Source organism: Sphaerodactylus townsendi, linkage group LG02 (genome assembly GCF_021028975.2).
Source record: "Sphaerodactylus townsendi isolate TG3544 linkage group LG02, MPM_Stown_v2.3, whole genome shotgun sequence".
Classification (NCBI taxonomy): Eukaryota; Metazoa; Chordata; class Lepidosauria; order Squamata; family Sphaerodactylidae; genus Sphaerodactylus; species Sphaerodactylus townsendi.
In genome coordinates this window covers 1,867,542-1,881,739 of record NC_059426.1, presented here as the reverse complement: position 1 = coordinate 1,881,739, position 14,198 = coordinate 1,867,542, and the positions used below count along the sequence as shown (strand labels likewise).

The 14,198-nt window shown below is 48.0% G+C and overlaps 1 protein-coding gene across 1 annotated transcript in view; it reads right to left on the bottom strand.

Moving 5' to 3' along the window:
- The window catches only part of ABCA12 (ATP binding cassette subfamily A member 12), a 155,073-nt gene that overhangs the window by 34,668 nt on the left and 106,207 nt on the right, over positions 1-14,198 (bottom strand). The window contains exons 32-39 of the mRNA XM_048483539.1: positions 11,786-12,004; positions 9,679-9,875; positions 8,596-8,756; positions 6,677-6,913; positions 5,451-5,583; positions 3,692-3,938; positions 2,479-2,565; positions 1,052-1,145 (exon numbers count right to left, since the gene is read on the bottom strand). Of these exons, the coding sequence (XP_048339496.1) occupies positions 1,052-1,145; positions 2,479-2,565; positions 3,692-3,938; positions 5,451-5,583; positions 6,677-6,913; positions 8,596-8,756; positions 9,679-9,875; positions 11,786-12,004 (1,375 nt within the window). The remainder of the gene's footprint in view (positions 1-1,051; positions 1,146-2,478; positions 2,566-3,691; positions 3,939-5,450; positions 5,584-6,676; positions 6,914-8,595; positions 8,757-9,678; positions 9,876-11,785; positions 12,005-14,198) is intronic.

Genomic DNA, 14,198 nt, shown 5'->3' with positions numbered 1-14,198 from the left:
CCTATTGGGGGGAGGGGGGGTCTCTGTAAGTCAGCTGTGACGACAGCACTTCCTTCCACCATTATTTTTCACTGGCCACTACTACTGCTACTACTACTACATCTCCTCCTCCTCCTCTTTCTCCCTGGCCATGTTTCACTTCAGGAAACCAGTGCAGAAGAGAAGGCCTAGAGCCTGCCTCCCTGCACCCTGTGATCCTGGTTCAACTTGGAACAACTTCCAGGAACGGAACTCTTGGATCCTTTTTGCTGACAGTTCACAATGGGGACGTGAGGACCTTTCAACACGTCAACCAGCCCTTCACTTTTGGGAGACAGGGAGAGATGCTTGTGAGTGACTGAAGCACCTCGAGGGGGCTGGAACTCTCTTTCTGGGACTCAGTGTAGAATGACAGATGTGCTGCTTCACCTCCAGCTGTGCTCTGCCTGTATCTTTGTAGATCCAGCAAAAGGTGCAAAAGTGCCATTCGCCTTTGTGGCTCCCTCTCCCATCATGCTGCCCTTGGGTCTCCTCACCACTTGGGGCAGCGCAGCGCACAAAACAGCAGACTGTGCAGCAAAGCCATTCTGTTCCAGGAAACCAAGCTTTGCTGGTTTGTGGAGGCAGCAGCTTCTTAGCATCTCTGGGCTCTTGGGTTTCACTCTCTTGTCACACCAAAAAGAAGTATATCTGCTCGTGCTGCCAGCTAAGGGAGATGGCAAGGATGAAATGACTTTCAACCCATCTGTGATGGTCTGCAGACCCAAGCTTATCTAAGGGGGATTTGGTCGCACGGTTCAGGAGGATGCCACTTATGGCCAGTGTCTACTCTAGTCCCTCATGGGAAACAGTTCTTGAGAAACATCCAGTCCCTAAAACTTAATTCAGTATCATCTTCTTTCACTGAGAAATGGTGTAGGTAGGGTCCTTCTCCAGATACTCAGGGACCAGCACTTTATCAGCTCTCACCAGCATGGCCAATTGGCCATGCTGACAGAGGCTGATGGGAATTGTAGTTCCTGAACATCTGGAGAGCCACAGGTTCCCTACCCCTGGTCTAGTGGAATGTTACCTGTTGATTTTCGGTGCAATTGCAGGCAGAATACTGGCTGCTCTGGTTCCCACTGGATAGCCACTCCCCTGGCACATCTTCCTTAAAACACCCTCTGAAAGAAAACAGATGTTACCTGGCAGGTGACAAACAACATGCAGTACTATGGTGCCAGATTCCCTTGGGAAGTGGGCTTCATTGAGGGCTACCACCAGTGATGGGATTCAAAAATTTTAGTAACAGGTTCCGATGGTGGTGGGATTCAAACAGTGGCGTAGCGCCAATGGGGCTGGGCGGGGCATGATGGGGGTGTGGCCAGGCATTCCGGGGCAGGGAATTCCTGGGTGGGGCTGTGGCAAGGACGCAGGGCGAGCGCCCCAGGTGCAGTTCCCCTTTGCCCCACCTCTAATTCAAATAATGACTGTTTAAAGTATTAAAAAAGCAATAAACTGAAAGGTAGTGTATTATTTCTTTTTTATATAATGATATTGATTGATTTTAAATAATAACATAAGGAGAGAAACCAAAAACTGTTTACAATTGTTAACATATTACAAACATATCTAATTGACTATCTCAATCCCCCCAATTAAAACATCCTATATTGCTTCCCTCCTTCCCATATTTCCCTCCTTCCCTACTTTCTACTTCCCCTTCAGATTCCTATAACTACTTTATCTCTTCCACTTGAAAGAAAACTAACTGAGGGAGAGTTCCAAAATCCTTAATCTAAAAGAGTAGTTTCAACTCCTCTCTTTCCAATATAAATTTAAAGGGAAAAAAGAAAATGAAAAATCTTTACCTATAATACTTTCCCAACCTTTATACCAATGAACAAAAAAAATAGAATTACTATATATTGTATTATTTCATACAGTTCATACACACATTGGGGCAGTCCTGGGGGGTCCTGGGGGGTGATTTTGCATCCCCAACTTGACGAGATTTGTTGTACCCAGGGACAGAGACCCTTGTCCCTAGTGGAGTTAATCATTAATAACCGGTTTTTCCTTTCTTCCTGGGAGGGTTTTTATTACGATTTTAAGCTGGACGCCAATATATATTTTGTATGATACCCTTTTTATGGGGTTTTAATGTTATGCTCAGCAGAGCGGATCGTGTTGCTTATATGTTTCATTAATGTTGTCTTAATTCTGTTGTACATTGCCCAGAGCCCAGGGGGAGGGGCGGTATAAAAGACTGATAATAAATAAATAATAAATAAAACCTCACACAGATGCTTTCCTGCCTTGCTGGGCTTTGACAGGGAGAAAGAACTGGACAAAGGTCCATCCCCTGGAATCTGTCCCTCCAGAAGTCACGTTGTCTCACAACCTGCCAAACCACCATTTGGGTCCCAGCCCCAGGGGCCTCCAACTGGTGTTCTTAAAGGCAGATGACCTCAGTGTTGGTGGTTTGTCATCCCCATATGAGGAAGAACTACTCACGGGTTGCTTCTGTTCAGGCACGTGTTGTCCACCCCAGGAAAAGAAAGGAGGGAAGCAACCAGAGGTTGGGTGCTCTCGTTATAGTTTCTAGGTTTAAAAAGAAAGATAGGGGTGGTCAGCTACATTTTCCTCAGAGATACCATAGAACAGAGGCTGCATAAAATGAGCCCAAGGGGTCAAAGAAGTTTAAACAGTAAAACATGGCATACTTTTACCACAAAACAGGAGCATTTGTTCACAGATTACTCCCACACATTCAGTTGTGTAACAAATGCAATTATTTGACTAAAACGTGAGGTAGTGATGACCTTCAAAGTGCGTATCTAGAAGAAATCCCAGGGACGCAACAGCCCTGTCTAGAAGTTCAGAAGTTCAGGTTCACTTCACAAGCCAGTTTCCAGGCCCATAATTATACTTCAGCATTCAGGGTATTAAATTTTAATGACCACATTTTCTAACTATTGCTACCCAAAAAACCCCCTTAAAACCTCCCTAGCCCTCACCTCTTCACAGTTGCTTGTAATTTCATAAAAGTCTTGGCAAAAGTGCTGTAGTATGTAAATAAGCGAGTGGAGGACTTGAAAGGACTCATGGGGGAGGGATCTCCTGACCTCTCTTCCTCCGGTTTCTCCTCTGGCCCCTCCCTCAGCAGTGCTTACAACATCTTCCCTTCTCTACCATCTGTCTGTTCCTCTCGGTCACTACTCACACAGGGGTCCACCTTTTTCTGACCCTGCCCCCATTATCACCTTTCCCTTTGTAACTTCTCTGCATTTCCCCACCTGCTCCCGCCTTCCACCCCTCCAAAACGGCTGCTGAGATCTCACACGGGTTGGGACTATCTTTGAAACTACTTTGATCCCTCTCCATTGCCACCCAAGACCATCATCTCCTCTCAAAAATTCACTTTCTGTCCAATTAATTTCCCCACAAGTGCCCCGCCCCTTCCCACAGGTCCCTCCCCAAATGTGTCCCTCTTCAATTAATCCTGTTGCCTGAAATAATACCTTTCCTTCCCCAGCCTATTCCCTTAGAATTACTTTCCCTCCACATTTGCTCCCCGTCCTGCCCCCACTGCCCCAAAGCTTTGTTTCCAGTTTTCTTCTCGTCAGCCCCCTCACACACTTAGCCTTGCGGTACAAGGCTCATATCCCCCCCCCCCCCCGATCGAATTAGCCAAGGCTCGCCTGAACCCTAGGAAAAGGATAAGCACCCAAAGAAGTCCGCCTGGCCAGAACTGCCATACAAGGAAGGTGAGAGGTGGAGGGCTGGGTATTCGGCCACCTCTGTCCTCAGGGTGCCAAGGCCCATGGCGGCCGTCACAAAGAGCACAGGTAGGATGACCTGGGCAACGAAGCCCTTCACGTTGCGCCGGGTGTGATGAAACCTCTTCACAAACAGAGCTGCGGCCTTCCTCAGCAAGAGGTTGTTCGGCTTCTTGGACTTGACCAGTGCCTGGTCTGTGGATCAGAAAAGGAATGGGATAAATATTCTGACCCCACCACCACCCTTGCACGTGACTGATGCTGGCCTAACACATCCCATCATAACATTTCAGACAGTAAAAAAAAGTATTATTTATTACCATTTGTATGCTGCCTCTCCAGGAAACCTGCCTTTCTGTTTTACAAATGCACCTGGAGCCCCAAGGCTAGGTGGGGTTGCCATGCTCTTTGGCCAGTTGACCAACTCCTTCAGTGTTGCACGTCTGCAGGCTGCATGGTGCAAGAATGGAAGCCAGGGCTCCATGTGGGCAGGAGGAAGCACACGGCGGGGGCGGGGGGGAGGTCTACTCAGCTCACCACTCAAGCTTAGTTCTCTCTGCAACGGCCACCCCTTTCTGAGCTGCATCACCTCAAGCTGCAGATGCTGCTGCTGAAAGGGCACTCCCTCCATGCTGACGCACCGCATGTCAGAAGGGGAGCTAGAAAAAATGGCGTGGAAGGGCTCAGTCATGCGAACCCTGTCATTTCAGTCCATCAGTGATCTATCCGCTCCCAACACCCTACTGGCCATCCAGTCTAAGTGTCCTAGAAAGCCCCCAGTACAGACTGAACAATTAACCCCTCCTCACACCGCAACTGGCATAGAGCAGTAGACTGCATCCAAACATGGAGGACAGATTTAGCATCATAGCTAATAGTCACCTTCCATGAAGTTGTCTCTTTCCCTTTTGAAGCCATCTAAGCTAACGGCCATCACTCCATGCACCCAGGAGCCGTGAGATCCCCCCTTAATGATGCATTGGGTGAATAAATTGTTCTGTCTGTCCTGAACTTGCTGCCAATTGACTTCATTGGACACTTCAAGTTCTATATTCTGGGAGGGAGAGAGAGAAAATATCTCTTCAGTTTCTACACATGATGCACAGTGGTGGGATCCAAAAATTTTAATAACAGGTTGCGATGGTGGTGGGATTCAAACAGTGGCGCCGCAGCACACACGCACCTCCAGTCCCTATTGGGCAGGGAGGTTGCTTTAGTAGCCCCTTCTCGGCACTCAGAAAAAAAATTAGTAACCACTTCTAGAAAAGTGGTGAGAACTGGTTGGATCCCACCTCTGATGATGCCTAATTTTATAAGCCTCTATCTTGTTCTCCCTTATCTTTTTTTCTGAAATGAAAAGGCCCAAACTTCTTAAATTCTGCTCATTTTGGCCGCACTGCTTCCACCTTCTGTGTGCCAGCTTTCTTATCTGGTCTCTATTTTTTGTTTCATTTGTTTTTGGGAAATTGTAAAACTGTATGCCAGGTGCTCCTTCTTTTTAGCTGCGCCTTTCCTTATTTGGAGGAAGTGGTTAGAGAGGGGCAGACGTGTTTCCAGACTGAATCAGGGGAACGAGAAATATTCCTGGGCATCCTCATGCTCAGCAACGGGGAGAATCCTTCACAACACCCTTAAGCCCGGCCAACAGCAGATGGCAACACTTCTCCTTGCTGGCCTGCCTGGGCCTCACCCTGGACAGAATAATACCGTCTCTTTCAGTGAAGCTGTCGGAGTTCATGGACATCTCGTCGTTCTCTAGACTGCAGCCGGGCACCTCTGGGGGTAGCTCTGGATCTGCTTCTTCGCTTCTTGACAAGTCTTTGGTCAAATTGAGAAACACCTGCAATATAAACACCAGGTGGCATCTGTGTTTCCCCTTTGAACAGACTCAGCTGAGGGCAGGAGCTTTGCATTTTCCCTCCTTTCCTTAAAATCCTCTCTTATAACATCTGTGGACCCTGCTGTCCCCCCCCCCTCACTTCTCCTCCCCTTTCTCTTTTTAGGGGATTGCTAGTAGGTCGCCATCATTAATTTTGATATTAGGATGCTGCATTTTAATGGGGTTAATTTTAGCATATAGAGCTATATTTAACTTTGATTTTATTTGTGCTCTATTTGTTTGTTCTGTTTGCCGCCCTGAGCCCTTTGGGGGAGGGCGGTTTATAAATAAATAAATAAATAAATAAATAAATAAATAAATAAATAAATAAATAAATAATAAAAAAATAAAATAAAATAAAGTGTGAGTCGCCCCAATCCAGACAGAGACTCAGCAGGAAATAGCAGAGCCATGGATGCTGAGTTGCAGTTTCAGAGAAGGCCTTTGCAAAAGGGATTTCAGTTGGTGGGTTCCATGTCCTATGTAGGTTCAGCTCAGCATTGCTCAGATATTCAGCAAGGCACACCCAAGTGGCAGTAGTTTCACTGGGCAACCATCACAGTGCCCACCCCGCTTGCATGCAACTGGACATGCTCTGAATTCTGGAGAAGGGGGCATGTGTACAACTGGGAGACACCCGCCCCCCAGCCCCCTTGGGTCCTGATGGCGTTCATCCCTTTCTCTGGGCCTTCCTAGCTGAAGGAGGAAATGGAGGGGAGGGATCTCAGTGCATTTTTGCTGGCAGGGATGCCCAGAGAGAAGAGTTGGTTTTTATACAAACTCCCTTCCCTCCCCCACCCCCAACAGACACCTTGTGAGGTAGGTGGGGCTGAGAGAGTTCTGAGAGCCACCCAGACTGGTCCAAGGTCACCCATTAGGCTTCGTATGAAAGAGTGGGGAATCAAACCCAGTTCACCAGATTAGCATCCACTGCTCCTAGCCACCACAGCACACTGGCTCTCTTCCAGCTCCCTCCCATGTTCACATTTTCTAATGTTTCTGAATCAGTGCCAACTTTTCAACCTCTTGGCCTCAGGCAGCCTTGACCACTCACCTCTTCCACGGTGCTGTCTGAAATCCCATAGCAACCAATGTGGAGGTCACTCGCGTTGCTGTCCAGGCTCTTCAGAAGAGACTGATACGCTGAAGAAACTCTGCTGTTAAATGGTGGCAGCACGTAGACAAGCTCTCCCCCAATGTCTTCCTTGAGATAGGCTGCGGGGAGGTGCGACTGGATCATGGCCGTCACGGCAGAGGTGTCACATTCTTCGGCCAGGCTTAAGGCTGAGCTCTGGAGAAGGAGGGGGGGGGAGGGACACAGCACAGCAGACAGACAGACAGAGAAACACAAACACAAACACAAAAACTGAGCAACTAAGGGCCAAACTAGATGTCATCTCTGATGTAAGTGTACCATCTTAGCGAGGCACACAGCACTCCCACCCGCTGTGGTCATTTTGGCTTGGAAAAATGGTTTATGAAGGAAGGCTGAAGTCAAGGTTGCCAACTCTTGGTTGGGAAATACCTGGAGATTTTGGGAGGTGGAACCCGAGAAGGGTGGGGTTTGGGAGGGGAGGGGAGGGGAGGGGTATAATGCCACAGAGTTCACCTTTCAAAACTGATCTCTGTTGCCTGGACAGCGGCTGTAATGATTGAACTTTGGCTTAGCGAAGGATGACTTATTAAGACTTGGAAAAAGCACATTTCTATTAACTATCCAGAACTGTATAAAGGATCTAGATTATTTCAGTGCAATTGTACGAGCCTGCGGAGTGTGCTCTACCCAGTTCTCTGGCATTCTTCCATCTCTAAATATCCCAGCTGACAGTAGAACTCTAACAGTTCCTTGTTATTGTACAGAATTTATGCCTGCATGTCTGAAAGCTGCCCCTTTGGCAGTCTTAGATGGGAGATATCCTAACCTTCCTGCCAATGTGATCTGAAACAGGTTGACTCTTTACCCCTCATGATTTTGGAATACCCTCACTATGACTCTTATCATGATTTATGGACTACCTCTAACTAAACAACCTTTACTCAGTGGTGGTGGGATTCAAATAATATAACAACTGGTTATTTACAAGCATCATTTTAACAACTGGTTCTGCTGAAGTGGTCGCACCTGCTGGATCCCACCACTGCCTTTACTGTTTCAAAAGATAATATAGTTCCCTATTTGTTGGTGGATAGAGGCCCAAGGATGACGTTGGCTAAGAATCACTCCTTTAAGAAATAAAGGCTCCCTATTTGCTGCTCAAGATCCTTGCAAGAAGGAAAGAAATCACAGCAGATCTCCAGCCATTCCCTGGTGATTGGCAACCCCAGCTGAAGTCCTCTCCCTCCCGTGCCCAAATCCCAATCCAAATTGTTGTGGCATCTCTGGGCTTCTCTGTGAAGGGTGGGGTAGCCAGATGGCTCCCCATCTTTCCCTAGACCTTGGAAATGGACTTTTGCTTTCCTCTCCTTTTCCTGCTTTTGCTTTGTGTAGCTGGGGGCAAAGGAGGGAGTGAACAACAGAGGTAATAAAGCCATGGGCATTTGGGGTTTGGTGGGCCAGTACTGGCTTTGCAAAAGACAGGAGTTCAATGTTTGTTCCAATAAAGACATCTGATTGAAGAAATCCAGAGTCTGTCATTGAATGAATCATAGACCTGACAAAAAGAGGGCAATAGAAAGGGTGGAACAGCCATTAGGGAAGGCTGCTCAGTGTCTCTCTTGCCACTGCTCCACAACCCACTTTGTGGTCCCGACCCACAGGGCTCTAGCAGCTGAATCTGCAGGACCAGTCTGACTATCAAAGAGACCACCCCTCAGCTCATCAAGAGGCCGAGAAAAGGGCCTGTTCCCTGAGCTCTGGAATTCCTTGAGGCTCAATGCGTGGTCTCTGTTTCACCCATGTGGACACATTTCTGGAAGGGACCATTTCCCAAACTGGCCTCACTCATCAGACAAGAAGGATCCTTGAGAATAAACCTTTTTTTTCGTGAGCGTCAGGTGGTATCCGCTGCCGAACGTCTCCTTGAGATAGAAGGGGGATCCGCAGCACTTGAGCCCTCCATTTTCCAAGAACGCAATTCTGTCGCTCAAGACTTCTGCCTCATCCAAATGGTGGGTGGAGAGAATGATGGTTCTGCCTGGGGACAAAATATTGAAACGCAGCAGGTTCATGTCTTCCTCACAGAACAGGGATGAAACAGAAAGGGGCTGTTTCTGTGTTTGCACATGGAGGGTGATGTGGAAGCCACTGTCCCATCAGGGAGCAGAGAGCGCCCTTCAACAGGAAGACCTTGGATGCACTGCGCTCAAATACCCCCATGAAGTAACAGAGAGCCAAGGGAGTAGAGCAGGAGGCAGTGGGGACAATAATGGCAGGAGAGCCGCAAATTACTTTCCTTCCACTGCGCTCTCTCCTTCCCTCCCTCCCTCCCTCCCTCCCTCCCTCCCTCCCTTGTGCTTGGTGAGTTCCCGCCTGTCTTGCCCCTGAGGCAAAAGCAGTGCCCAGGCTGCAGCCTCTGCAGGCCAAGTCAAGTATCGATCAACTTCTCGGGGGATCTATTTAAGGTAAAGGAGCAGTTCCTTGCAATTGGGAGAAATCCTTTTCTTTGTGTAGAAGCCACAACAGAACTGGCAGGAGGCTGGCACCCCCGGCAGCCACAGAACAGCACCCTCCGAGCTGGAAGGGAGCAGGACGCTGTGGAGGCAGTGGTGGGAGAGACCAGACGCAAGGGTCTTGGGCAATGGGGCAGCAGGGAGTGTGAAAGAAGGCGTGAGTTGCGTCGGCTCACCAAAAGACAAGTTGCCAAGACTGCAGAACCGCCATCCAGCTGGGCCTGGGCAGCATCATAGAGACCTGCTCCATTACCCTACACTGGCTGGAGCTCAGAATGGCTCTCCAGAGGGAGCTGGGGACACCACCTAGGGGGCAGAGAAGGCACTGCACCCTGGTTGGTGGCTCATGTGGTCTGAATCCTCCTCAGGTGCCACGCTGCTTCACTAAAGTCACCTGACATTCCATGCCAATCCCACATTCTTTCACTGAAAAAGCTAGAACGTCACCTTTTCGATTCTTTGATATGATCTCCCAAATGCCTCTTCTTGAACACGGATCAACCCCCGTGGTTGGCTCGTCCAAAATCACGACCCTCGACCCTCCAAGGAGGGCAATTGATATCGACAGCTTTCTTTTCATCCCTCCTGACAAGGAGCCAGCAAGCTTGTGGCGATGGTTATATAAGCCGGTGTCCTTCAGAGTCCTTCAAAACAGGAAAATAATAAAGGCCTGGTTATATCGGAAAAGACTCAGAAAAACAAGGTGGTGGCCGTGTGGCCTGTAGCCAAAGCTAAAATCGAATGTCACATCAATATCTCTCATTGAGACCAAGCAAAATAATACGACGGAGCTACGTTTTTGAGTTCTCTTCAGTAGGCTCGATGGCTTTTTCTTCTGTTTTCTCTTTTTATGGAGAGGGAAGAGGAAAAAAAAGATTTCTAGGCCACTGAATGGAACAGGATGCTGGACCAGGAGGGCCCACAGCTTGATCCAACAGAGCACTTCACATACGTTCACTTTCTGCTATCCCTACGCTGGCCCTACCGTCAGTGAACATCAAAACAGTTGCAGGGGCGAACGTAAACTAACACCTGTGGGAAAGCCGACAGGACCTGGGGAGCCTGTGGCTCTGGCTGCTTCATTCCTAGGAGACAGTGGGCTAATTGGACTGGTTCTGTAGGGTTCAAACTGGCCACTGAGAAGGTGGCAGGAAACGGCAGCTGTCTAAGGGCCACAGGGGGGGGGGTGCATGTTGACAGGGGTAGGCTGGCGAGGGGACCAGGAGGTGCACAGCCCACAAGAAGCCCAGCACCGCCACTGGAAGTGAAAAGGTAGACAAGCAGCTTTGAGAGGCCTGCTGTGGGGAGGCAGGGGAGGCCCAGCTGAAGTCCAGGTGGGCCAACGACCCTTGACTCTCAGGGAGCCAGCAACGATCCGCTGCAGCTGGGGGAGAGAGGGGCTGGGGCTAGGGGCTTCTTGAGGGAGGCCTTAAGAGCAGCAGCCAGAGGAAGAGGCTGAAGGAGTGAAACTTGCAAGTGACAAGCCAGGAACCAGAGCAACAACTCTTACACAACTGACGTGGGAGCCTCTTGTGTAGTGATGGGGAACAGAACCTTTACCTTTGCTCGCTATGGGCACGAGCACTAAAGGTTGCCCGCGAGGCCCCTTGTGCAGTCACAGTGCATGCCCAGGGTGAGTGGATGTCAGAGAGGTCCTGCAGCCCAGTCAACAAGGACAGGCAAGTGAATTCTGTCGCAGGATAGCTAGGAGTGGAGCAAAGTCAATCGAGCCCTGAGGGTGGTCTTCAAAGGGAGAAGGTGGAAACAGTGGAGTGTTTGGGGTTCTGGACTCAGATTGGGACAGCTCAGCTCAAGGCCTCACTTTGCTGGGGAGCCCTGGGCCTGCCACAAACTCTGCCTACACCCACCACACAGGACTGTTGTGAGGATAAAACGGTGTCAACAATTTTGGGTTGCCATTGGTAAGATAAATTAAGTCACTAAATTAATGCAAGGAGTTGCGTACTAATGGGTGACTTCACCTATCCTACCACTGGTTGGGTTAATATGCATGCAGGTCCTGAAAAAGAGATGAAAGTCCTAGATACTGTAAATAAGTGTGCCTCAGAGCATTCAGAAATAACAAAAATAGGCAATGTTACTCAGGCTAGCCTTCCTTCCGCATGAGTGAACAGTAGCCAATGTAAAGCCAGTTGCTTAAAAAGAACACAGAGATCAGAGGCCACTTAGCCTAATTTCTGATTTGTGTAAATCAGTAGAAATTCTTATTAAAGACAAGATTGAAAATACTGACCAGAAGAGAGACAGGGTGGAGGAAGAAGACCTAATTAAAATGACCACTCAATATGTGGTAGCAGAGAAAAGGACAAAGTATTAGGGAAAGTTCTGTGGTGCTGCTGCGTTTGGAAGCTCATGCAGTGTTCCGGTTACCACATCTGAAAAAGGATAACGTAGCCTCGAAAAACCCTAACCCTAGAAAAAGGTGCAGAAAAAGATGCCTCAAATTATCAAGGGATAATATGAGTACTGTTTGCATGAGCCACTGTGTGAAATTTTTGGAATTTGCCTGCATGCCCAAACTCCGGTGGCGTACCTTCTCACTTCCTCCTGCAGCTCTTGCTTGCTCCAGTGAGGCACCTTGATGTAGCCGTACAAGAGCAGGTGCTCCTGGGTGGTGAGGTAGCTGAAGAGCACGTTGTGCTGCATGCAGATGCCCATGTCCTTCCTGATGACGTCCTGGTCAGTTCGGATGTCTTTGCCGTACACAAAGATGGTGCCTGACGAAGCAGGGAACAAGCCTGTCAGAATGGATCTGGAAAGAGAAGCGCAGAGGACAGCAGCGGTCAAATCATCCTCGTCATTTATAGTTGGAGTCCTCTCCTTTGTCCCAAGGACTCCAGGTGGATTGTAAGTGTGATTAAAAAAACAACAACAAGGGATCCACTGGATCCCAGAACTCAAGTTTCATGGGCTTCTAGAAGAGCCAAAAAACATGTTGTAAGCCTGAATTCCTTTCAATGGGGAAAAAAAACCCCAAGCCAATCAGATTTGTACTCTGTCTTAATTTTGACAATGGTGTCACCAGCCAGACCTGAGGTGGGATGAGGGGGCTGTTCTTAGGAAGCGGCATTTTTACCTGTCACACCTCTCCCACAGGGAGCCCTGGTAGCGCAGGCCAAAAGATGGAAGCCATCTCCAATGTTGGCTCAGTGGTACCAACAGGGAACAGATCTGCCTGTCAGTCTTCAAAATGCACAATGCTCCGCCTTTCCTAAAGCACTCAGGAAAGACAAAGCCCGTGCCACAGAACCAGCCCCTGCAGCTCACCTGGTTTCTGGTTCAACAAAGGACTAACCTAATCGAGGTTTATTCTTCAATGCACTAATCCTGACTTCCTTTTCCTGACTAACCTCTGGGAAAGCCCCGGTGTTGTGATTTCATCAATCCACCCTAAAAACCTAATCATTTCTGGACACACCCTTGGCTTGACCCATCAAGACAAATGTCCACCTCTTTGTTCCCCTTTGGAAGACAAGAGCTACCTTTGGGAAGATTAAGCTCTCTTAACATTGCTAGAGGGCCAAATTTTCCTAGAAATTAGCTGCCCACCTGGCAACCAGTGTTCTGTGTCCCCTAGACTGTGCTCTGGTCTAGAGATACTGTTCGCCCTGCTTCTTTGGAAGTCAGCACAAGTGTCCCACTCTGCTTTCTGGGATCCTTCTGCTCCAAGATAAGATAATTATCGCCTCTTTCCCCACAAAATTCTGATCTATTCCAGACCTTACTCCTCAGCACCTTCTAAAGCTTAGGACTGTGAGAACCGGGTCCTGTGAGACTGGAGTGGTTTTCACAGGGCCTGTAAAATGGAGCTATTCCACCAGGCTTTTTTCGGAGGCCAGCTGGGCTGACATCTATTTTTTTGGCTTCCCAGGGGTTATTTATTTTAGCAGTTTCTATATTGTATTGTATTAGAGTTTTTAAAATGGTTTGAGGATTTTATGGTTGTTTTACTGAGATGTATAGTGTTGTAATGCTGCCCTGAGCCCTTCAGGGATGGGTGGTGGGGAAAAAAATCTAATAAACAAATAAATAAACTTCTAGTGTCCTTGCTATCATTTGTGTAAGTTTATTCTTTTAAACTAAACTTATTGAACTTTATCCCTGACTCCTGCAAATTGTTATGGAGAAAAACCTACCAAAACCCCAGAAAGATCTCGTGGTTGCCCTCTCTTGCTCAGCAAGGTCCAACCCTGCTAATTTCCCACTCTAAAAGGGTCAGACCCCAGCATTTTGGATAACAATGGAAAGAGCCTTAAATGGTAGTAAATTTTTTTAATTCCAGCTGTGTTTCTAAGGTGCACCTTGTCCCATGAAAGAACAGCAGCAGCATTTTGTTCCTGTGCATTATAGATCCAATCCGTCAAGATGTAGAATCATAGAATCATAGAGTTGGAAGAGATGACAAGGGCCATCAAGTCCAAGGTAGTGCAGAAATACCTGGCTACTTTAAACGAATTCAAATCTCCAGGGCCTGATGAACTGCATCCCAGGGTATTAAAAGAACTGGCAGAAGTAATCTCAGAACCACTTGCTATAATCTTTGAGAACTCCTGGGGAACAGGAGAAGTCTTAGTGGACTGGAGGAGGGCTAATGTTATCCCCATCTTCAAAAAGGGGGAAAAGGAGGACCCTAATAATTACCGTCCAGTCAGCCTGACATCGATACCAGGGAAGATTCTGGAGCAGATCATTAGACAGACGGTCTGCCAGCACTTACAAGGGAATACTGTGATCACAAAAAGTCAGCATGGGTTTCTGAAAAGTCATGCCAGACCAATCTTATCTCTTTTTTTGATAAAGTGATGAGCTTGGTAGACCAAGGGAATGCTGTGGACATAGCATACCTGGATTTTAGTAAAACTTTTGACAAGGTGCCCCATAATATTCTCGCAAGCAAGCTAGTGAAATGTCAGTACAAGCTGTGCTGCAGATCGTCTTCACACCAC